Genomic DNA, 25,216 nt, shown 5'->3' with positions numbered 1-25,216 from the left:
CACGATAAAGACCCTGCAGGTTTCCACAGAGAACTTAAGGATATGTTACTGATGGGAGATTACACATATGCAGATATCATGAAAATGTTAAAGGTACTGCTGCCCACCGGCATCTACGAGAAACTGAAGGAAAGAGAATGGGAGGTGGGAGAGAAAAAGATTATATGGGCAGAAATAGAAGACGAGGAGAAACTTCGTACCCCAGGGCTAGGCCTTGGGGAGAAAACTAAAGCATTACCAGGTTTAATAGTACAGGTCCTGCCAAGATTACTGACAACTAGAAAGGAAGACTGGGACGCAATTTCGGCCTGTAAACAGAAACACGATGAAGATACCAGTGACTTCTATTCAAGATTCGAGAAATGTTTCATTATTAATAGTGGCCTTAAACCAAGTAGCGAGTCGTACCCGCATCTTTTTGTATCAAAATTAGTCGAGAATTCCCTGCCATTAGTTAAGAACCGCGTATACAAAGTTGAAAGTACTTGGCAAGCAAATACGCCATCCCAGATGTTACAGATGTTACAATACCATCAGAACAGAATTAGAGAAGAACAGGATCATGAACAGAAACGCATGAAAGACACGAAAATGAAAATGTTAGTGGCCCAGTCGGTTCCAGCCGACGGCCAGAGAAAGGGTACGACCCAGACAGGTCACGCCGCAGCTCCCGTTAAAGGGACATGCAACTATTGCAAGCAGCCAGGTCACTACGTACATGAATGCCCAGTCCTGAAACATAATATAGCAACAGGTAAAACTAAGGAAAGACCGCATCCGCCTAGACAAGACCAGGGTCAGCAACAGACTTCACAGAATATACAGCCCATGCAGAATACACAGCCTATGCATGTTTCACCACATGCAGCACAGACAGTAGCGGTACCACAGAGACAGTCACAGTCACAGCCACAGCCCATTGCCGCGACTCAGCAAGTCTCGCAACAGATGTACCAGTATGCCCAATCTGATTACCCCGATTATCCTCGATACACATGAAATAGCCTAGAGAGGGAAGGTGGCTTGCCTCTTATTGAGATTCCTGTAGATCAAGAGGGTCCTTATGTACACAGTCAAGTATTGGGAAAAGACAGAAAGTTTTTAATTGACAAAGGGGCAAGTCGCACCACAATCAGCCATGATGAAGTCCCAGGGGCACCCCTCTCAGGCTCACAGAATGTTTCCCTTGGTTTTTCAGGACAGCCTATTGTAAATGAGGTATCGAAACCCGTCCCCCTGGCTGTGGGTCCATTATCACGTGTTACAGACTTGTTACTCACGAAATCTTGTCCAAAAAACTTGTTAGGAATAAAGACATTGAAGGCTCTAGGAGCCGTGATATGTTGTTCTCCGGAAGGAGTTCGACTTTTCTTGAGAGACTTTAAGGGTCATTATGTATTACGAGAGTTTGATGTCAGATTGAAAAATGTACCGGATCACTTATGGGCAAAAGGCCCAACTGACGTAGGTTGTATGCACATTACACCATACCGTGTTACACTCAAGCCAGGTGTTGTTCTACCCAGAATCAGACAATACAAGTTACCACCCGATGCTGTAGTGGCTTTACTGGAAATCATTGAAGAGCTCATTGCCCAAGGAGTGGTCGTAGAGACCGACTCCAATATCTGTAATTCCCCCATCATTCCGATTCTTAAACGTACTGATCCCAATGCACCGCCAGTATATCGGCTGGTGATTGACTTACGAGAACTGAATAAATGTATTGTACCACAGTACCCTGTGGTTCCCGACATCTCATCCCTATTGACTGCTATTGATTCAGAAGCAAAGTTCTTTACTGTAATTGACCTCAAGAACGCCTTCTTCAGTGTGCCCATTGATCCAGAGAGCCAATATCTCTTCGGATTCAGTTTAAATGGACGAAGTTTCAAATTTTCACGCGCGCCTCAAGGATTCACAGAAAGCCCCAGCATCTATAGTCAAGCACTGAAAAGACAACTTGATTGTATTCAAATGCCAGTTAACACCGCTTTACTGCAATACGTCAATGATCTGCTGATCACCGCACGAAGTGAACCCGAATGTGAGCAAGCATCACTGACAGTTTTACATTTTCTGGCCGACAAGGGACACAAGGTGTCTCCTTCGAAGCTACAATTCTGTGTTCAGCAAGTTGTGTACTTGGGTCACTTGCTGTCCAAAGTGGGGAGACAGCTCACTCCCGATCGCATTCAGTTAATTGTAAATATGCCACAACCCCAGACACAAAAGGAAGTGCGGGCCTTTATAGGCCTCACCTCGTACTGCAGACAATGGATTCCCCAGTATGCATTTCTAGCCAAACCACTCATCCAGTTAACAACACAGGAGGCAGCGACTCCGACTGTCCTTCCCTGGACTCAGGAACATACACAGGCTTTTGAAGAATTAAAGAACGCTTTATGCCAAGCACCAGTTCTAGCGACACCATGTTACAGCAAACCTTTTACACTTTTTGTTACAGAACGTGGTGGTACAGCATTGTCTGTCCTCACTCAAGACCAAGCAGGTTCACATAAGCCTTGCGCTTATTTTTCAAGTACATTGGATTCAGTAGCCCAGGCACTCCCTGCGTGCTTGAAGTCAGTAGCAGCAACAGCGCTAGCAATCAGACAGAACGACTCAATTGTTTTAGGACATCCATTAACAGTACAAGTTCCACATTCTGTAGAGGTTCTTTTAAACAGAACCCAGACTCAGCACTTGACTATAGCACGACTGACAGGTTATGAATTGACGCTATTCCAGCCACACATAGAAATCAGACGCTGTAGCATTCTAAACCCCGCAACATTGTTACCTACAATTATGACGGATCCAGCCCCGCATGATTGTATAGAGATCATTAATGCAGTGACAAAGCCTCGACGAGACTTAACAGATGTCCCACTGACAAATCCAGACCTGACACTTTACGTGGACGGTTCATGCATGAGAACAAGTACAGGAGAATTAGTGGCCGCGTATGCAGTGACCACTGAAACTGAAGTTAAAGAAACACATCGTATTGACACACTGTCTGCTCAAGCGGCGGAGCTCATCGCTCTGACCCGAGCTTGTATACTAGCCAAGAACAGAAATGTTAACATATACACTGATTCCCGTTATGCGTTCGGAGTTGTACACGACTTCGGAATGTTATGGCAAGAACGAGGTTTCTTGACCTCTCATGGTGCCAAGATCCAACACGGTCCCCTCATTCAAGCACTGTTAGAAGCAATACATCTGCCCTCGGGCATATCCGTCATGAAGTGTAAAGCACATACTAAAGTTACGGATTCTTTTTTTCCAGGGTAACGACCTAGCAGACCAGACAGCAAAACATACAGCATTGACTCACACCCAGACTACTGATATGACAAAGACAATAGTACCGACACAGTGCATGTCCGTCAGGGACCCTACCCTAGATGTAATCGATATCCAGATGCATGCCACTTCAGATGAAATAAAGAAATGGACTGAACTAGGAGGGATTCAGACAGATCAAGGATGGGTCACGAAGGGAAAATCTACATGGTTTCTCCCTGACTCAATGGTTCAAATCATGATAAATACAGCACATAGTCCGGCACATCTAGGAGAGAAAGCTATGTTAGACAGTTTACAGAATCTCTGGTACAACAAACACTTACGAGCAGCAGCAAAACAGAAAGTGCGTACTTGCATGATCTGTTGTCAGTTCAATCCAGGTAAAAGCGTTCCTGTAGAGCAAGGTGGATTCCATCCTCCCGATCACCCTTTTGAAGCCCTCCAGATGGATTATATCCAGATGGACCGTTGTCGGGGATTCAAATATGTCCTCGTAGTTGTTTGTGCACTTTCCCGTTGGACCGAAGCATATCCAGTCTCAGATTACACTGCCCCGACCACTGCCAGGCAGCTGGTTCGAGAATTCTTCCCACGGTACGGCTTGCCTCGTGTCGTGTACTCAGATAATGGACAGCCGTTCTCATCCGAACTCATGAAACAGGTTTCCCTTCTGCTAGGATATCAGTGGAGATTCCATTGTGTCCGACATCCCGAAGCCGCTGGCCTTGTAGAAAGGCATAACCAGACACTAAAGACCCGCCTTGCCAAAGTTTGTAAAGAGAAAGGGGTCGACTGGATAGTCGCCCTGCCAGTTGCATTGTTCTATATGAGAATGGTCGCCCATTCTAGATCAGGACTATCCCCGTACGAAGTGGTCTTTGGCAGACCACCGAATATGTGGGGGACGCCCATGCCTAAGAAAATAACAGATGTCGATTGTAATATGCTGACAGATTGCCTTGCCTCCTTGATGTCTGCACTCCAATCATGTCGTTCACAGGTTGCTGCAGCCTTCCCTGACAACACTGATGTAAAGCCACACGATGTCCGACCAGGGGATACAGTCCTAATTAGGAACTTCGACAGGAAAAGCCCGCTGGAGCCCCGCTGGAAAGAGCCAAAGACCGTCCTTCTTACCACGAGGACCGCGATCAAGGTGGAAGGCAGAAAGGGGTGGATCCACACGAGTCATATTAAAAAGTGTAACGAACTGAAACCAGAAACAGACTCGTCCACCCCCTCCAAAGACTGCATCGAACCTAGTGACTTTAAAGTTCCCGAACGAGAGAAAACTCCCCAAGAGGAGTACAGAATGAAACTTCGATCTAGCAAGTCAGACAGTTTAATTGTTTAAGTCCTCCCCTAGGTGAATCGGTTAAATAGTTTCTGACATGTATCCCCTAGATCGAGAAAGAGAGAGAGAGACAATTCAAGAAACGTGCATACTGCAAATCACTCCGCAGTCACTGTATAGTGACATTATTGATTATGTTTTTTCTAAGTCTTCTGATTATTGTAGCGAGTATATTGCTTCCTATATATTACCCTATCTTCAAGCGTGAACAATCTGCTTACAATGTTTCTGCTGAACATTCTTTTAGTACATTACCGCCTCACGAACTGTCTTACAGACTTGCGCTGCGCAACAACACATTCATCAGTATGTTACATCACTCCCATCAGACTAGCAATGCTACAAACTGTTGGATATGTGGCCGACTCCCTCCCTATCAGAAATACAAGGGAGTTCTGCCTCTCTTTCCGTATCCGTTCACTCACAATGGCTCCTGTGGTGCATGGATTAGATTGATCAATTCTTTAGATCCTGATATTGCTGTTACCATCGAGGGGGGCTGGATTTGGGGAAACCTGAATTTAGTTCTGCTCGACGCCTGTTACCCTGACAGAAATGGACAACCCGTTAGAATAGGAACTGATCTAGAAAACGAAGTATATGGATTAGGTAATTACACAGTTAACCTCATGATTCTTACTATTGAGTCCGAAGCTGCACCCATTCTCCCCGCTATGTCAGTATTACCAGTCACTGGTCATTTTTGTGTTAGAAAGAAGGGTTCAGTACACTTAGGTCATAGTAAATGTACTACTGTGGTCGAATTCACTGATGAGGGTAGGTCCTCATTTCGAGCTACACGTCATTCCTACTTTGTTTGTGGCCATACCGCATACATACGCTTACCTCCAGATTGGGATGGTACCTGTTACATTGCCTTCCTTCTGCCCCCTGTTTTCCTGGCTCCTCCTGATTATCATAGAAATACAAATCTAGCAAAGAATAGATTCCGAAGAGACCTCCCGATTGTCGACTATACTGAAACGGCATGGGAGCAATACACAGATTTCAATAAAGGATTCTTTTTCTTCACAGGTCCCGTCCAAAACAGTAAATTAATACGTAGATTAACTAGAACACTTGAAGCAGTAGTACATGAAACTGCCTCCGCCCTAGGTAACTTAACAGAGGAGCAGTCTGCCATGCGGATTGTTGTCCTTCAAAATCGTCTTGTTATTGACGTCATCTTGGCAGATAGAGGTGGAGCTTGTAAGGTCATCGGGTCAAGTTGCTGTGTTTTCATTCCAGAAAACGCGCCAACTGTATACAAAGCTATTACACGTCTTCATAAGATTGCAAGTTTGATACATCAGAATCCAGGCACCTGGACTTGGTCCGGTTGGTTCTGGACAACGTTGACCGCTTGGGGATGGAAAATCCTATCCTTCCTGGGCATTGCCCTTGTCATAGTATTCAGTTGCTGCCTGTGCCTACAGTGTGGGCCAGCGATTTGTGGACTGTGTGCCACATCATGCATTGAACATTCCAGTTTTCTCTCAAACCGCCAAAGGAAGAAAGAAGAGCAAATGATGTTACAAGAACAGACTGATCGATTCATGAGGATCGATATATCATGAAGGGTCCGTAGGGAACAAGGAGGGAATGAGGAAATATAAATTTATGGTCAAGTTATGTTCCCTAACGTGTACCCCACCGTCTCCATGTACCAGCTTGAAGTGCATGTAACTTCCCTCCTGTGCCAGCTATAAAGACGCAAATACATTTGCGTCCAACGTTAACATGTCCTCTTTCAGACCCGCCATGAACGGGTTGAATATTCAGTTTCTAAATATGCTATGCCAACGTCTTTTTGTGGTATACTTTACACGTTTTTCAGCTCTGGCGAAGTAGGCCCTGAATTCTGCCATCAAGCCTTTTCTGCCTTCTGACTCTGAGATGCCTCAGCCTGGGCCAGCCTCTGTACCCGTGACCTCTGCCTTACTTCCTGCGCGGCTCCCCGCGCTTAGCTCAGCCTGCTGCCTGCCAAGACTGAATTCAACCTTCGAATTATCTGTTCCGCTCCTCGAAAATGCATTCCTACCTACTAGTTTAAGTAAACATCCCCCCAGCTGCAGAGCAAAGGGCCCGGCCTCACTGTCTCCGTGCAAGTAATTCATAGCCTCTGTTACCATGTTACCATGGAAGGCCCATGCCCCCACGCTTCTCATACAGACACTTAGACGCTTATACACGCACAGTCAGTATAGAATAGTCTCTGCCCCAGAGACCTTTTCCGTCCAGATAACTTAGTTCCTAAACATCAGATACCAGATATGATAGAAGCACAAGTTGATCTGACATGCCAGACTTCTGTCTCTTTCCGTCAGTGTAAATGACAAGTCCCCTGCACCCTCCAGCTTCACGTCAATCACACGTCATGCAGCTGCGCGCGCATCCAGGCCTCAGATTTCTGCTGACATTGCAAGATTCTGTTTTTTGTTGCCACCCCTTTATGACACTTACATGTGACGTTTCTAGCACACACCTCTATGTTCACGCCTAAGTTCATGCCTCCTAATTACGTATCACTACCACGTGTGTGTTTTATCTTGTTTCTCTCAGCTGTTACGCCTACTGTATTGGTTTCTATAATCCGTTTTAAGTATATAAGCTATGTATTGTCAATAAAATATTGCTCTATCCCTTCCTACACCCCAGTGGTGGTAGGAACATGATATCCGGTCTGACCATTCCTTTTTAAGGAATAAAACCCCTAAGAACTCTAACACCACGGACTCTGCGTCTTTCTTTCCGATTGAGTTATTATTGATTAAGTACTTACCTGCATAGAAATTAAGACCGTAAATCAAATATTTACCACAGCACAAAGAAATAAAAGATTTTAAAATTACGATAACAATCATGGGGAAAGTGTAAAACAGCACACACAGCTCTTAGTCAGCTGTAGTGGTGGTAGGCACAAAGAACAAAGATTTTAAAATTACGGTAACAATCAGCGCACAGCCGCAAGCAGCAGCGCATCCCATTGAGGATTGAGGTATTTAAGGACAGCGCATTGAGGTAATGCTTCCAGAAATTGCCCAGGAAACTAACTGCTGGTTTAATAAAAAAATCGTCAGCGTCTATAAAAAAAAAAAGCACCGCCCTACTGCTCTTACCTGTTTGGGCTGCGGCTACTACTTAAGGCCTTCCTTGTGTGCCCCCAAAGTAAACATCCTGTACACTTCCCTTTTCTTCTGATATCTGTTGTCTTCACTTCCTCTAATCTGATGGATCGCCTCCGAAATAGTTAATTTGAAGCAATTTTCAGAATGTTCAAGTTGCGCCCAATGTTGTTTAAGAGGGGCAGGGATCTTATTATTGTGTTTAGCCAATTTCTGTTTACGGAACCTTACCCTAAATTCGCATCCCGCCTTACCTATATATCCCAAAGCGCATGAGCATGGACTCACTATATTAACAAAATAGGGCAACCCAATCATACCCAAGGAATTGTGTAAAATATAATTTTATATACAAAATATCCCTTGAGCAATTGTTTATATCACAACCAAGATTGATTTTTACTCCAGGTCAATGATGTGATCCAAACCTTTAAAGAAGGAAGATTACTTTCAAGGATGTATTCAAATATAAATGTCTTTACTTCATTCATATTATATTTCATTCATCTTACAGAACACTCATAATTATAAACAATATATACACAAAATACAAATAGACAAATATATGTCGCAACACTGCCACTACCAAAACAATCCCATTGAGTTTCTCAATTTTGTAATGGGATAGCAGGAAGTGAAATCACCTTTTTTCAAAATAGTTTGGACAGTAAATATAATAGCCCATATACTCCAAACATTGAATATTTACATCAGATAGAGAATGTTCACATCATGATATTCAAAAGAAATAAGGTTGTTTTGTCGACGTGTCAGTCTTTAAAAGCCATATGGGTCCGCAAGACCCTCCTCAGGACACAGTGTTGCACAAAAGATGATGACTTCTGAAAATACTAACAAAAGAAACTAATCAGTACATCCATGATCTAATGTATCATCTGCTCACAAAAACAACCATCAGTGACCATAATACTAAACCGTGTATCCACGATACTACCAGCATATTCTAAAAAAACAAAAACAACACCATGAGTGTCTATTCGTGTTAAACATCACATAGAGCAAGTTTGACCTAGTACATCATACCCAAAAATCTATTGAAACAGTATACCTTGCTGCCTTCTTATGAAGATTCAATGAGATTCCAATGATTCTAATTGTCCAATAATAAACAAAAACAACAAACGAAAAATAGAAGAACTAAAATCAGTCAAAGTGAACTGCCACCGAATGTGCTAGGAAGACTCATGGAAAATTATTGATTCTGTGTCCTTACCCGACTTCAAGGAAATTACAGTCATCTCTTCTACAAATTATAACAACAAACATAAAGTGACCACATGTTGCTAGTTGGATGTAATGCAATCAAAGACCAGCTTCTAATAACTGACAAAGTTGGCATCTAGGGCGTTATGTACTTACTCGATTTACTTCAAACAAACAAATGGCTTACGGCGTCCAACTACTTCATATGATCAGCACACATTGTGCTTCTACAAGCCTAATATTAATCAACTCAGTTAGCGTGCACAATTAGTAGGTCACGTGCGCCGGCCGCACAAAAGAGTCCGCCATCTTGATATTACCAGGGTATTATACCAACCAGTGTGTGGTGGTCTCCCAAAAAACTATGTTCACACAAAACTCCCAACATTTACTGTTAATACAGAGATTCCAAAAAAGTACTGCATCTATAAACGAAGCAGCAAAAAATCTTCACGGACACACTAGAGCGGAACTAAAAATGGGTGCCATTTTGACTTGGGACCAAAGATATAATTCACAGTTTATCACTACAGACAATAAATGGCCCACTGGACATCCAGTTAGAACAATAATAAAACAATAATAATAATAATGATAAATGAAACTAAAACTAAACATACGCAACAAGAGCTCCAGATCTCACATAAGAAGATATTTTTCTCGATGGCCTGAACATACATGCTAGTGGAAAACAAAAAAGCACAAGGGCACTTTAAGGTACTCACCAATTCAGGTTCCTCAATACTGCGTAGGTTTTGGCTGACCAGATCCACCTGTTTTCCTTCAGTGTGAGCAGGCGATCAATATCACATCTACATCTAGAACATTTAACCGACTCTAGTACAAACAATTTCATTTAATTCGGGCCTGAGCCATTCTCATGTAATGTTCAACTGGGGGTGCAGTAATTATTTTACAATGTATACGCGATTGGTGTTGAATTATATGTTTCTTAACTTCTTCTGTTGTTTTTTCCATTCAGTACAGTGAACACAGACATTCAATGCAATACATTACATTCTTTGACAGACAGTTTGAATGATGTTTCAAAATCCACTTTTTATCATTAAGCATACATGTTTTCACTACTGATGTTGTAGCGCAAGCTGTACAATGGCCACTTGGATAATGACCCACTACAGGTGTCAAGCCCCAAAGCTGTTGTAATGAATTAGGTTGACAATTGTTGTAAGCTCTGACCAGATAATCTCTTAGATTTTTTAAATGCAAACAATTGTTTATCTCTCTGTGTGTTCACTTTCTGTATTACATTTTTAATATAATGTTTTTTATTCTCTTGGATTCTGTTCCAAATGTGGTCACACAAGTTGGTCTCTTTGATCAGATCCCTGATGTTCTTTTACTTTGAGCAAGGCATCACAATTGTAGTACCAGGGGCATTTGAGTGAGTGTTTCACAAGACGGTTAGGATAACCCCTCAAAACCAATTGGGACTTGAGGAATTTTAGCCTTTTTGAAATAGTCTTTCTTTTAGATATAGTTGCGTTTGATCCTCAAAAACTGCCCAAAAGACAGATTATCTTTCAGATTATGAAGATGATAACTCGTGTATTTCAAAAGTGTGTTCCTAGCTGTAGGTTTTATATATAGACTAAGTGATAAAGATCCTGAGTCATAACTAATATTTAAATCAAGAAAGCTTATTGACTGGTTATGGTAGTCTATAGTAAATTGAAAGTTATTGTTTTGTCAATTCAACCACAGATGGAAATCCATAGGTTCATCCACGGAACCGTGTCAATTCAAGAAGGCATCATCAATGTATCTTAGATATTTCTTCACAATATTTATAAAAGGGTTGGTATTGTAGATAACCTTTTTTTCAAAGGAGGAGACATCAGATTGGCTGGGTTTTCTGGACATTGATGGTCTGTTCCACTGCATATGCACATCCACCCCATTAGCGATTACTGAATCAAGAGTAAAAGGTCAATTTATAGACCATTCCTATGTCATTCAACCAAGTACTTACTATCAACTGGCATTAACACTTGGATTTCAAGAATATTTCATGACAACATCATCATTGATTAGGAAAAAGTAGAAATGCATAAATACCTTCCAGTGCAAAAAAAAGAGACTGTTCCCTACTTTTTGGAGATAAAATGAAGAAAATTGTGCCAAAGGGCAGCTATTAACTTTTTATTTTTTAACCATTCCTTTTTCCCTTTACGTTAATAGTGAAAGACAAACTAATTTGCTTAGCTTGCATTTTTATTGACCAATGTTGAGTCTTTTAGGACCATATATTTGATATCACGAACATCTGAAATTCAGCTATTGGCTTTCGAAGCAAAAGTAATGCAGGATTGCAGCACAAACCTCAATTGGAGGTCTCACTGGGGATAAGTTGCCTTATCTGTCACTGTTTATGTTTCAGCCTTGCACAAGTTGCTAGGCTGTGAAAGGAAATAGCTAACTTGCAATTCCATAACAAAGCCATGTTGTGTGAACCATCTTAGAAACTCAAGAAGAGACTCACTCTTTCCTGCTCTAGCAAATTTAGCATATCACCTCAAAAAAGTAAGAGGGAGTTAGGGTGATAAGGACTCAACATCCATGTTAGAATTGTTCCTGCTGTTTCATCTCACCATGACAGTATTTACTACATTTCTTTTTATAGTCTGTATTGTTAACATTCAGAGTTTATGTATTGAGTGATAAGTTTAAAATAAATATTTTTATATACACGTCCTGTTTCTTAGTGTTTTTGAGTGTGTTACTCATCAATGAAAAAGGGCCGGAGTTCGACTGTATCCCTGAAAATATCAGACATTGTAATGATTTGTCAGGAGGAGCCATTTAGTGGCAAAGGAAGTTTACAACAGCATATCCCCAATATACATCATACCATCTACGAGAGTTCCCATAGACCAACCTCCCTAGCAAACAAACAAGCCATATTAGATAAGCAACCCAGAATTCTGACGTCTGATCCGCCTGGTCCTTTAAGAACACCAGAGTTAAGAAATGCTATGGACCAGAACATGCCTCCAAATATAGTTTTTATGGTTAACGTCCCTAAACTTACGGAGGTAAGGGGATTGAAAGTGGCGAACCATTAATCAATAAATCTATTCATTGGATTAGCCACGTTCGTGGGTGTTGCTCCATTATAGGGAGGACATGATTAGAGCAAGAAGATGCACCATGCCCAATTCCACATTGGATAATATTGAACTGACCGTGGCTAATCCCATGTTGGCGGAATACCTCATAGCATTAGAGTTCCGAACATCTTCTCCTGACTCTTCCCTCATACAGTTAAGGTGTTTTCCCATTATAAATATACAAGATAGAAGGTGGGATCCCACTTTAGTGGCAAATGGGATTGAGTGAAGCCTAGATATAAACGATTGACTTCATCAAGAACTCTCAAAAGCAGGGAATAGGAGCAGTTATTCCATCTGTAGTAGCTCTTCTGTTTTGACTAAGTCTGTGTCATCCCCAGTACATTTTGATATTATCCCACCAGTAAGTGTTATTCAAAAGGAAATAGTAAGTTCAACCCCAGAAGATCAATCTCATTTAAAAATCCTGTCCTGGAATATAGCAGGGCTAAAAAAAAACTGCTATTGCCCCAGTGGAACGAGTATGTGAAAGCATTAGACATATGCCTATTCCAGGAGACTTGGAGCATAATTCCTTTACATAAATCTGGTTAGAACACTTTCTATGCTCCGGCAGTGTCTATAGGTAAGGGGCAGCCTTCAGGAGGATTGGTTGCATGGATTAGATTAGACCTGGCTGGACGGTCTCCCTACATAACACCTCATCTTCCGATATTATGTAGTTAACAATAAAGGACACGAAGGGAGGAGAAATATTAGAGCTCTTTAATGTTTATATTAGAGGGACAGAGGATGGCAAGTCCTCACCCATTCTAGCACACCTGGAAGAAGAACTAAGTAATTGCCTCCCTCTCTCCAAAGTCATTGTGGCTGGCGATTTTAACTGCACATATGAGCCACTAAGTAGTGAAGACTTCCTAGGGATTATGGATGAGGATAGTAATTGGGAAGTGCCACCTTTATACTTGCCTCCTCTAAAAAAAAGGACCCAGATCGTAATCCAAATAAATGCTCTAACAATAGAGTATGGTCTTAGAGCTGAGAATGGTAGAACTCCATCAGACATCCGGGGGTCTAACATTTTCAACAAACTTACATGTCCTTCCTGTATTGATTATATTTTGGTGGACTTGAATCTTTGGTCCGATGTTATAGATATGGAAGTGGGTCAAACCGTTGATAGCGACCATAATCCATTAATGCTTAAACTTAAGAACCTGTGGTCCCCATCTATAACAAATGTAGGTGTGACCCCTTTTTCTTACCCTAAGGAGTTAATTCCCTTGAATTGTGGTAGGTGTTTAAGGTGGTCGAAGGTCGCGGGGCAAGATTTGAAACTCAATAACATTTCTTCAATTTTACTGTTAAAGACAGCTGAACTCGAGGCAGCATCCTCTGAATTCCGGGGGAGGGAGACGGTGCCTACAATATATCTAGAAACAATTGGCCAGATTGGTGCTTATTTCCTTGCTCGATCAAGTAATGGACACAAAAAGAGACCAACAAAATGTCCCCATACATGGTACACAAAGTCATGTAGAGGAAAAAGGCAGGCAGTAGTTGCAGCAGTAAAAGATAAAAATTCCTCTAAGGTCTGAACAGCGAGGAAGGAGTATATCCAATCCTTGAAACAGGCAAAACGCAGTTGGGATGATGCCAACTGGCAGGATTTAAAAGATGCGTGCAGTGCAAGGGACTCCACCTCCTTTTGGGATTTAAACACAAAGGGAGAAAGGAGAGATAACATTGTAATCCCTAATCACATTACCATTTTGGCTTGGCAGGATCATTTCCCTCAATTGTACATGGAAGCGGATGACTGTCCCCACACAACTCCATCAAAAGCAGACACAGGTCCCACTAGCTATTGAAGCCACCAATCTCTTCCAATTGAAAGAAATTGAGGTGGCAATAAATTGTATCATTCCTGCAAAGGCAGCTGGACCCAATGGCATCCCAGGTGATGTAAATCTTGCAGAGCCGCAGAAGTGGGCCCATTATATTTTGCTCCTAATTAATTTTATACTAAAGGGACCTTAAGTCCCAAATTCTTGGAAGGGGGCAGAGCTCGTACCTATATTTAAAAAGGGAGACTGCCAGGACCCTTTTAACTATAGGCCTATTAGCCTAATTGATGTTATTCAGAAAGTGGTCGGCAGAGCCCTTTTAAATAGGATTCAGAACTGGATGGAGGATGAGGGTATTCTCTCCAATTACCAAGCGGGTTTTAGGAAATGCACTAGCACGGTGGATCAGGTATTTAGACTACTTCTCCTTTATTGGAAAGTGGTCGTAATTGGCAAGGGAAGCCTCTACCTTGCTTTTATTGATCTTAAGACCATGTTTGATTTAGTCCTTCGTGAAAAGCTATGGGTAGTGCTCCAAGAAAATGACATCCCTTCCTATATCTTAAACTTTTTAATACGGCTCCATGAGGATATTTATGCCCGAGTCAGATGGGGAGAGCAGGGACAAACCACAGAGAGGATACCAGTTAACAGGGGGGTCCGCCAGGGCTGTGTGTTGGCTCCTACCCTCTTTTCACTTTATGTGAATGGAGTGGTTAGTTTTTTAAGAGAATACCCAACTGATGCCCCAACCCTGGCAGGAGGAAAAAAAATACCAACTCTCTGTGTTTGCCGACAATACTTTTCTTATGTCGAAAACCCTAGTAGGACTCCAGAAACTTCTCAGCCGCTTCCAATTGTTTTGCAGCTTAAGGGGCCTAACGATAAATACTTCTAAGACAAAGTTTATGGATTTTAACCCAGGAAAATGCTTTAGAAGCAAACTTACTCTAGATGGATCTTCATTAGAGAGAGTCCACACATTCGACTATCTGGGTATTAGGCTTTCCGATAATATGCAATGGCGGTCCCACTTGGACAAAATGTTACTCAATCACAAGCGGGTGTCGGGAGCTATTGGTAAAGACCAACGCTCATCTTCAAGCAGACTGGTAGCCCCAGCCATTGCAGTTTACGAAGGAAAGGCTGTGAGTTCAGCAATGTACGGTGCAGAACTCTGGGGTTTTGGAAAAAACGAAGAGATTGGTAGATCAGAAAATAAATTCTTTAGAGACTTTGTATCCCTCCCTATTAGCACACCACTTAAGCCTCTATTCTATGACATGGGCAGACGCTCCTTTAGCGATATGGCTAGAATTGCCCCCTATTATTTTGGGTAGGATTAAGGCGCACCCCAGAACTCATCAGCTATGCGACTGGCCTTACTGAGCTCATTACACTAGATACCAATAAAAGGGTCAAATGGCTCAGGGATCTAAGGAATATGTTGATAAACCTGGGTCTAGGCGAAGCCTGTGTAAACCAGCTCCCGCCGTCCAAGAATGAACTTAAAAGGATCTATTGGAACTGGGTCAACCAACAGGATTTACACAATCCAAAGCTCAGGAGATTAACCGAGGAGTTTCTGCAACATAAATTGGCCAGATCCGTTGAACTATATTTATATTTTATTAGGACGCCTAGAGACAAGGCACTGTATATGCAGTTTAGATTTAAACACTATATCTGCCAAATGGGACTCACCAAAACGCACTTTACCAAACTGCCCTTGCTGTGACGCTCAGCAAGAAACTGTAGCTCACCTACTATTTGCCTGCCCTGCTTATAAACAGGCTAGGGCCAAATGGCTCAAGCCCGTATGCAGTCAATTAGGTACTACAAACCATCTAGTTGCCCTACGTATTCTGAGAACTGATTCATCTCTGTCTCTGCTTGTATGTGGAGTTGCCAAGTTTCTGGGCTGTGCCTGGATTGTTCGAACAAAAGTGATAAGCAATAAAGCCCAATAAGTAGTATCCAACTCATGGTTATTGGAGTAAGGCCAGGCATAGGATTGTGTTCCTCACGCTACTAGCGATTAATTAGTAATTGTGAGCCATACCTATTAGTAACATATATATTTTTATTCTTTTAAAAAAAGAGTTGTCTATTTATTAAATTGTCATGTATAGCAAGATTTTATTGTGTTTTAACTCAATGTAACTTTTAAATGTACACTCATACTATAATGTATGAGTGCAGAATGCTTTTGATACTTGATATTGCATAAAGCTAATTTGACTTGACTTGATTTGTCATTCTCCCGTTTCTAGAATGGCATAATCAGAAACCCCAATCAGACTTCTTCCTTTCAGAATTAGATAATGCTGCTGTATTACTTAGCTACCCTGATACCTAGTAGCTGAAGATTTACATTTTTGTACTGACTTTAATTTTAGCATTTCTTTTCAGTTCAAGTAAGCATAATAAAATCTTAGTGTAGGATTCGTACAAGGGTAGGTGGCTGAACAGCATCCATTTCCTTTTCTTCATTGACAAGCACCTGAAATATACCAGAATTCCACAACAAACACATCTGAGCAATGTAGGCTTGGGCCACAGGTTATACCTTATTGCTGTCGATGTGAGTGGACATAAGCATTACCTATGGTTACGGCATAAATAAGAAAGAAATAGAAGAATGAGGCAGAGACAGATCAATGATAAAGGGATGGTCCCATGCTTATGATTTAAAGTAGTAATATGTGACTTTATCTAAAAATATATTTTCTGCATCCCATTATGAAGGCATCATGTAAGCTAAATGTGGGCACAGACTCAAAGATTTTACACAGCCTCTAAGATGGTGCACATGGTTGTAGGTCTTGTAGTGTTCAAAATGCAGATACATCTGTTCTGTTCAATCCTGACTGTTGAATGCTCATGGAAAGGGGCGACCAATCGGTCCCCCCGAACGTATGGTGGAGTACCCCGATCCCCCCGGGAAGCCATCTTGGGCGGGAGGCGTGTCCCGGCTGGTATGCCCGAAGCGGCGTAGCCGGGGCGCGCTTTTTCCCGCCCTAGAGTGGGTTGTCCTAGACACCGAAGCCGCCAGCCATGCCCCCGGAGGCGGGCGGAGGCGGGTTTACGCCCGCCCGAAGAGGGATAAAAGGAGCGACAAGCCAAGAAAGCATCCTCTTGTTCCTGTTCTCTGAAGCTGCACCTCCCCGCTGCCCGTGAGCTCGAGACGGAACGAAGAGCCAAGTTTGAGCGTTGTAATTTTGTCTTTGTTCTTTCAGAGAATCTTCGTTCGAGAATGCCGGGCAAGAAGGTCGGAAAGCGGGTCGGTACCGATCAGATGCTCCGCATGCTCGTGAAAGACATGGCCGAGATGAAGAAACAGATGGCGGCAATGAATGGTGTAGGTGGCCCAAAGCGAGTCGTCGGACCAGCATTGCCGGGAGTAGTCCCTAGCGGGAGAGGTAGAAGGTCCAAGAGGGGGGCAACTGGGGGAGAGACCCCGGTTCCCGAGGCGCCGCCGGCGCTCCCCGATACACCGACTGAAGACCCGATCCCGGTCCCGAAGGAGGGGCAACCAATCCCTGTTGTAGTCACCCCTGTGAACGGGGAGGATATGCCTCCCGAGTTGGCTGCACAGCTGGCAGCGTGGTTGGGGAAAGATAGCGAAGGCACCACGGCGGATGACGCCAGGGCAGTAATGAGGCAGTTGCGGCAGTCAAGAGAGGCCGCAAAGGCACCATGTCCTTTTGTTCCCCCGCAGGCTCCAGTGGGTGAAACCGCGGCGGGCACGAGTTCGGCAGCGACTACGGTTACAGCCTCTAGTTCAGGTAAGCAGCGACTGCCGATTGCGGGGGAGGGGTCTGTACCCTCGAGAAGGGAGAAAGTGGCTCAGCATATTCCGATTGAAATCAAGGGGAGGATATGGGCTGAGAAATATGTGAACATGTTTTCTTTGCTAACTGATCATTATGAGATCGAGCATGTGAAGGGTCAAAAAGAGTTTTTGCACCCGAGTGTTTGGCGCGCCAAGATGGCCGCTTTTAAGGTCGATGAGAACATAGGTAATTGGGGCAGAGCATTTGGCATTTTCACTTCAATTATGGGGGAACGAAGGCCTGAAATGTTGGCCGAGTTACCCGTGTACCAGACACGTATTATGGAGTATTCTCAGTCATATGAGGGAAATCAGTGGTTTTGTTATGATAATGTTTTTCAGAAGGCCAAGGAGTTCGACACATCTCTGACGTGGGATTGTTACGACTCCATTTCTTGGCAAAAGATGGAGAAATCAGGCATGTTAAAGGCACCATTGGTGGGGGGAAGCGGGGGAGAGTTTTCCCGCCATTCATCTGGGGCGCCCTTTCGGGCAGGTTCAAGTAATGAGCATCACTCGAGATCGAGTGGCAATACAGGCAAAAAAGGCATCTGCTGAAATTTTAACAGAGGAAAGTGTACGAGGCCCCAGGGGTCATGCAAGTTTAGGCACGACTGTGGGGGGTGTGGGCAATCCTCGCATCCTGAGACCATGTGCAGAGCCAAAACGGGTGATAACGGAGGTAGGGGAAGCGCCAAACAGGTCTGAAATAGTCCGAGGGGCGCCTTTACCTACCCCGGTTGATACCATGGCAATGATTCCTTGGCTCAATGAATACCCGGATCATGTCTCCGCTGGGGTGTTGCGAGATGGGTTTTCGTATGGTTTCCGCATCCCAGTGGGGAATTTTCAGGGTAAGGCACAGTGTAGGAACCAACTGTCGGTCCTGCAGAATACGGCGGTGGTACAGGCGAAGATTGTGAAAGAGTTGACCCGGGGTCGGGTTGCCGGACCATTCGACACGCCACCAGTTGCTAATTTTGTTTGTTCCCCCTTGGGAGTGGTCCCCAAGAAGGACCCGGGTGAGTTTCGATTAATACATAACTTGTCCGCCCCGAGAGGTCTTTCGGTGAATGATGCGATAGACCCGGAGGTGTGTTCGGTGCGGTACGCATCTTTCGATGAGGCCGTCGCCATGTTGAATCGCCTGGGGCCCGGAGCGCTGATGGCCAAATCAGACATCGAGTCAGCGTTCCGGTTGCTCCCGGTACACCCAGACGATCAGCGTCTCCTCGGTTTTATGTTTCAGGGTCGCTATTACATGGATAAATGTATGCCAATGGGATGCTCCATATCTTGTGCTTATTTTGAGAAATTCAGTTGTTTTCTGCAATGGGTATTCACAAGAATGACGGGGTTTCAACATGTTATGCATTATCTTGACGATTTTCTGTTCCTGGGTGCAGCTGGGGATCCAGAATGTGCACAAGCTTTAAATGAAGTTTGTGGTCTGATTAATCAGTTCGGTGTGCCATTGGCACCAGGTAAGACGGTGGGGCCATCAACTTCGCTCGAGTTTCTCGGAATAGAGCTCGATTCACTGGAAGGTTGCTTCCGGCTGCCCAAAGAAAAGGTAGGGAGATTCAGGGCCTCCCTTGAGGCATGTATTCGGGAAACCAAGGTGAACTTGCATCAATTGCAGCAAACTGTGGGTCAGTTGAATTTTGCCCTTAGAGTAATGCCAATGGCCCGCCCTTTCTCCCGCTCGATTGCTCAAGCCATGGTCGGTCTTAAAGAAGGGCACCATCGCACGAGGCTCTCGGCCGAGATTCGCCAGGACATGCGCATTTGGTTGGCATTTCTGGCGGATTTTAATGGTCGGGTGGTCTGGAACAAGCCGGCGGTGTCCTCCGAGGAGTTGGGGCTGTGGACAGATTCGGCGGGGAGTATAGGCTTTGGCGCCATATTCGGTAATCACTGGTCGGCCCAAAAATGGCCGTCATGGTGGCACGAGTGTGGGCTGACGAGCAACATTGCTTTTCTCGAACTGTTCCCTATTCTGGTGGCCTTGAAAACATGGCCTGAGGGGTTTCGGGATCACTCTGTGGTGTTCTGGTCTGATAACATGACCGTGGTTGAGTGTATCAATAGTCAGGCAGCACGATGCAAATGGATTCTGAGATTGCTCAAGGAAATTGTGTTACTATGTATGCAATTGAACGTACTCTTTAGGGTAAGACATGTGCCAGGAGTACTGAATCAGGCGGCTGATGCGCTTTCTCGTTTCCGTATGCAGGCCTTCTGGGGTTTTCTGCCCACAGCGGACCCGGTGTCGGCACCATTCCCCGAAGCTCTCTGGTCTCTCGGTGCCCCGAACTACAAAACCTCGTGGGAGAGAGTTTAGCACCCAGGACGAGGAAGGCATATGAAGGGGCGTTCCGTTCTTATCAGTCCTTTTTGGGTTCGGCTAGGGGGGAGCTTTGGGGCCAGGAAGAATATGTCGTAAAGTTTTTGCTGTCGTTACATCAGGCAGGCAAATCGGTAGCCACGGCCCAGAGGCATCGGGCCGCCATTTCCTTCATGGCGCGGGCTCATGGGATCCAGGACCCTACTGCATCTTTCGTAGTACAGAAAGCGCTGCGTGGGTGGCAACGCCTTGAGGGTCGCAGAGTAGACGAAAGGCACCCGATAGGTCTGGAGAGGTTGGCTCTGTTATTTTCCGTTCTCCCTGCGACTTGTTCATCCCAGTCTGAAACAGTGTTATTCAGGGCCGCTTTTGCATTAGCATTCCATGGGGCTATGCGGGTAAGCGAACTGGTGGCGAGGAACAAGCAGGATACGGGGGGGGGGGGGACTGTGCCAAGAGCACGTTCTAGTTAAGGGGGATACGATGATGGTCTCGTTTCCCAGGTCCAAGACCGATCAGGGTGCGATCGGGGACAGTATAGTAGTCCATCGGAGTCCCGGATCTCCCATGTGCCCCGTCGTATGCGTTGAGGAATATTTGGCGCAGAGGGCGGCATCGTGGGGGGGGACCCTGTTGAGGCACACTGATGCCACCCCACTGACGAGGTTTCAGTTCCAGCGGGTGCTAGCAATGGCAATTTCGGCCGCGGGCTTGAACCCGGGCGATTTTGGGACCCATTCCTTCCGGATAGGGGCTGCTACAGAGGCTACAGCCAGGGGTCTGAGTGTGGAAAAAGTGAAACAATTGGGGCGTTGGTCCTCGAATTGTTACAAAAGGTATGTGCGGTTGCACATGTTGTGAAGCTGTAATCATGTACTCACGCTTCTTGTTTTTGTTTGGTTTACAGTTTCACAAGCTTACGAGGCGGGGCGGACTGTGCAGTCGACCCGACACCTGGGAACCAGCGGTCAAAGATCACCGGCTGCGGAAAGAGTGGTGTGGGTCGTGGGCCACTCATACGTGAGGCGTGCCGCGGACGTATTCAAAGCAGGTGACATGATTCACATGGCTGGGGAATACGGGTACAGGGTGACCTTCTACGGAAGGGGCGGGCTCTGTATTGACCAGTTTCAACCTTTTGTTGAGGGTTTGTTAGGGCGGACAAGGTCACCGCCATCTATAATCATAGTGCATCTTGGGGGCAATGATTTGGTGACCACTGGTAGACGACTACTTCTCGAGGCGATACTATCCACAGTGAGTTGGTTGGCGAGAAGGGTTCCAGGGTGCACAATTGCATGGTCCCATATGATTCCACGAAAAGTGTGGCGGGGGGCGAATTCTGTGTCTGCTATAAATCATTCGGTGAAGAAAGTAAATAACAAGTTGGCTAGACTGTTTCGTACAAGTGCATTGCATTCGATTCCTCATGGTTGTATCAGGGGGGACAGTATGTATCTGGAGGATGGGGTCCATTTGTCCCGGGTGGGGAATTCTTTACTGATAGGAGACCTCGTAGCCTGGCTAAAGAGTTTACAGCATGACCTTTAGGTAGGATTTTTGTGGGGGGTCCGGATAGCCGGTCACCTATTCGGCCTGTGGTGGTAAGGTCATGATCGGTGAGCAGTAATTGGAAGATCCCTATGGGGGGGGCGTCACCCATTACGGATGGGAGCGCCCGGGGGGAGGTGGCCATTGGCCCCTCAACGGGGAGGCGGTCCCTTCTAAGGATGGGACGCCGAAAGGAAAGGGAAGGCGGTCAAGGCCCCTCCCTGGATAGGAGGGGCTACGGGCCCCTCCTGGGAATTTCCCGGGGCCAGGACATCTGCGACAGCAGATGTGGTAAGTTGTGTGGGGTGGGGAGGGGGGTCCACGCTACCTTCTAGACACCTCACACGAGTCCTCGGACGACCTTAAAATGGCGTCGAGTTAATGGGGGCCCCCGTCAAGACAAGGGAAATTGGTATGTGCACATGAGGTACAGTCCTCTGTGTGGCCGCCCGTCACAAGTGAGGGGGTAGTTCTGGTTTAGGGATCTGACACCGGTTACGACCTTGCCGTTGGCCCTTAACGTTAGGATGTACAATTTCAATTTAAAAATGTTTTGTAGGATGTTAGTATCGGCTAGGAAAACCTTTGTATTAGAAATATGTTAAGGTCAGCCAAAACATCGTTATTTGGAAATGAAATTGTACATGATATGAAACTGTTATTTTAATGTTTTAATTTTGTTTCATATTTTAATAAATACGGCCGGGAGGGTAACTCCCTCCCGCCTTCCAAAAGTTCAGAAATGTTTCCGTATTCCCATTCTTGGGGATTGTGTTGAGAGGGGGTGGCGGGTATCTCAGCCATATGGAAAGGGGCGACCAATCGGTCCCCCCGAACGTATGGTGGAGTACCCCGATCCCCCCGGGAAGCCATCTTGGGCGGGAGGCGTGTCCCGGCTGGTATGCCCGAAGCGGCGTAGCCTGGGCGCGCTTTTTCCCGCCCTAGAGTGGGTTGTCCTAGACACCGAAGCCGCCAGCCACGCCCCCGGAGGCGGGCGGAGGCGAGTTTACGCCCGCCCGAAGAGGGATAAAAGGAGCGACAAGCCAAAGTAGCATCCTCTTGTTCCTGTGCTCTGAAGCTGCACCTCCCCGCTGCCCGTGAGCTCGAGACGGAACGAAGAGCCAAGTTTGACCCACCCACCAGCCCCTGGAGACAGCAAGTGGTTTGAAGTAAAGTCGTGATGTGGTAACTCAATTTTCTTACAGGTTACTTGGTTTTAAAAGTTGTGATTCATTATGTAATAAAGCGGTAACGTGATTTTCTTACAGGTTACTTTTGATTAAAAGTTGTGATTCATTGTGCAATAAAGTGGATAATTTTTTACAGTATGTTTTATCGAATAAAGTATTTGCACCAGTGTTGATCAGTGATGTTTTGACAGTTCATATATTGAGCATCTTCTGTCTTTAGTGATTAGTCCTTTAGTTTAATGTCGTATTTATTTTCGGTCGGGCGGTAAGGTCATGATCGGTGAGCAGTAATTGGAAGATCCCTATGGGGGGGGCATCACCCATTACGGATGGGAGCGCCCGGGGGGAGGTGGCCATTGGCCCCTCAACGGGGAGGCAGTCCCTTCTAAGGATGGGACGCCGAAAGGAAAGGGAAGGCGGTCAAGGCCCCTCCCTGGATAGGAGGGGCTACGGGCCCCTCCTGGGAATTTCCCGGGGCCAGGACATCTGCGACGGCAGATGTGGTAAGTTGTGTGGGGTGGGGAGGGGGGTCCACGCTACCTTCTAGACACCTCACACGAGTCCTCGGACGACCTTAAAATGGCGTCGAGTTAACGGGGGCCCCCGTCAAGACAAGGGAAATTGGTATGTGCACATGAGGTACAGTCCTCTGTGTGGCCGCCCCTCACAAGTGAGGGGGTAGTTCTGGTTTAGGGATCTGACACCGGTTACGACCTTGCCGTTGGCCCTTAACGTTAGGATGTACAATTTCAATTTAAAAATGTTTTGTAGGATGTTAGTATCGGCTAGGAGAACCTTTGTATTAGAAATATGTTAAGGTCAGCCAAAACATCGTTATATGGAAATGAAATTGTACATGATATGAAACTGTTATTTTAATGTTTTAATTTTGTTTCATATTTTAATAAATACGGCCGGGAGGGTAACTCCCTCCCGCCTTCCAAAAGTTCAGAAATGTTTCCGTATTCCCATTCTTGGGGATTGTGTTGAGAGGGGGTGGCGGGTATCTCAGCCATATTGTGGTGGGCATTTTCAATCTCATCATTTTTTAATAATTTTTGTGAATAGCTTGAATTGTGAGAATTTCACCGACCACGGTTGCCATAAGCATGAAAGAACTCTTGAAAGTTTGCCCTTTACATTTTTAGCAATGAAGTATTTAATCTGCAGAAGTAACACATTTGTCATCCTTTTTTCAGACACTCTTCTGAAAGAAAAAGGTATGTGAAATTGCATTGAAACAAGGGTGAGGGCAAGGACACATCTACTTAAGTAAGAGTATGTATGTTAAACAACGTGTCTGTATATTGTTACTGCTTGTCGTGCATCATTTGCTTTTGAAGAAAGTGTAGAACTCTATTTTGTGATGCACAGGGACTATTAGCTGAACTGTGTTTCCTTTACACAAAACCATAAGTCCCCTAAACAGTGTGAAAAGCAAGTCCCACTCTGCACCGCAACACCAAACACTAAGACACACACCAAGGGTTTTTACTCAATTTAGACTATTCAACTCCATCTTAAAAATATTCATAAATGACCATTTTCATGTTCAAAAATCATTTCTTTGCTATTTGAGCAGACATATCTAGGAAAAGAATTTACAAATGATAGTACATCTAAAGAAAGAATTTCCAAATGAAATTTGAGGTTTACAACAATAACATTTTGTTTGTTACACATATTTGAAGCATTTTTATAATCTACATTGAATTTATTACTATTATACAGACACCCTAACTACTATAGTGACAGACAACTTTATGTCATATACTTCAACAAGCCATGCCAATAATTGAAGGGCCATACAAAATTATAATAATCATAAATGTGATAGATCAAACATATAAACTAGTTATGACTATATGAACAGGAATATATTATGAATATCACATTTTCATAATTTTTTTCAAAAATAAATTCGAATATTTAGAAAATCCCCTGAAATAGATAATGCTACTCTTTCTGAGTTTTCTTTGTCTGTCTAGTTTCACCAGTGGGCAATGTAGAAATAAATTGCACTTGCTCAAAGCAAGATTACATTAGTCTTCTCCATAGCTTCTCAGATAGGTGATTTAATTAAAGCAACAGGTAAGTTTATAAATTGAGCAATAATAGATGGATCTTTTTCTTTTTTTTAACCACATGTTAAGAAGAGCAGCCTAAATTTAACTCCACACTCGGCTGTAATTTAAAAAAATTATTGGATATCCCGGACCAGGTGTATTTCTCCCGTACTCTAGGTGTCCAGAGTTTTTTTTTTTTAAATATCTTTTTTATTGGCATTTATACATAAACCAGCACAGTTACTGAAGAAGAGCACTTTCACTACAGCA

The 25,216-nt window shown here is 44.4% G+C and overlaps 1 protein-coding gene across 5 annotated transcripts in view; it reads left to right on the top strand.

Moving 5' to 3' along the window:
• LOC147710105 (butyrophilin subfamily 2 member A1-like) overlaps positions 1 to 25,216 on the top strand; it is a 440,009-nt gene that overhangs the window by 242,231 nt on the left and 172,562 nt on the right. For 4 of the 5 annotated variants that reach the window (XM_086920804.1, XM_086920805.1, XM_086920803.1 and 1 more), the window contains one exon: positions 24,080 to 24,100. The exons of the other annotated variant lie outside the window; for it this stretch is intronic. In XM_086920804.1, coding sequence (XP_086776930.1) covers positions 24,080 to 24,100 — 21 coding nt within the window. The remainder of the gene's footprint in view (positions 1 to 24,079; positions 24,101 to 25,216) is intronic. 5 annotated transcript variants of the gene reach the window in all.

This window comes from Lissotriton vulgaris, chromosome 5, assembly GCF_964263255.1.
Source record: "Lissotriton vulgaris chromosome 5, aLisVul1.2, whole genome shotgun sequence".
NCBI classification, from domain to species: domain Eukaryota; kingdom Metazoa; phylum Chordata; class Amphibia; order Caudata; family Salamandridae; genus Lissotriton; species Lissotriton vulgaris.
Note: the sequence above shows the minus strand (reverse complement) of the source record. Positions and strands in the feature narration are given on the sequence as shown.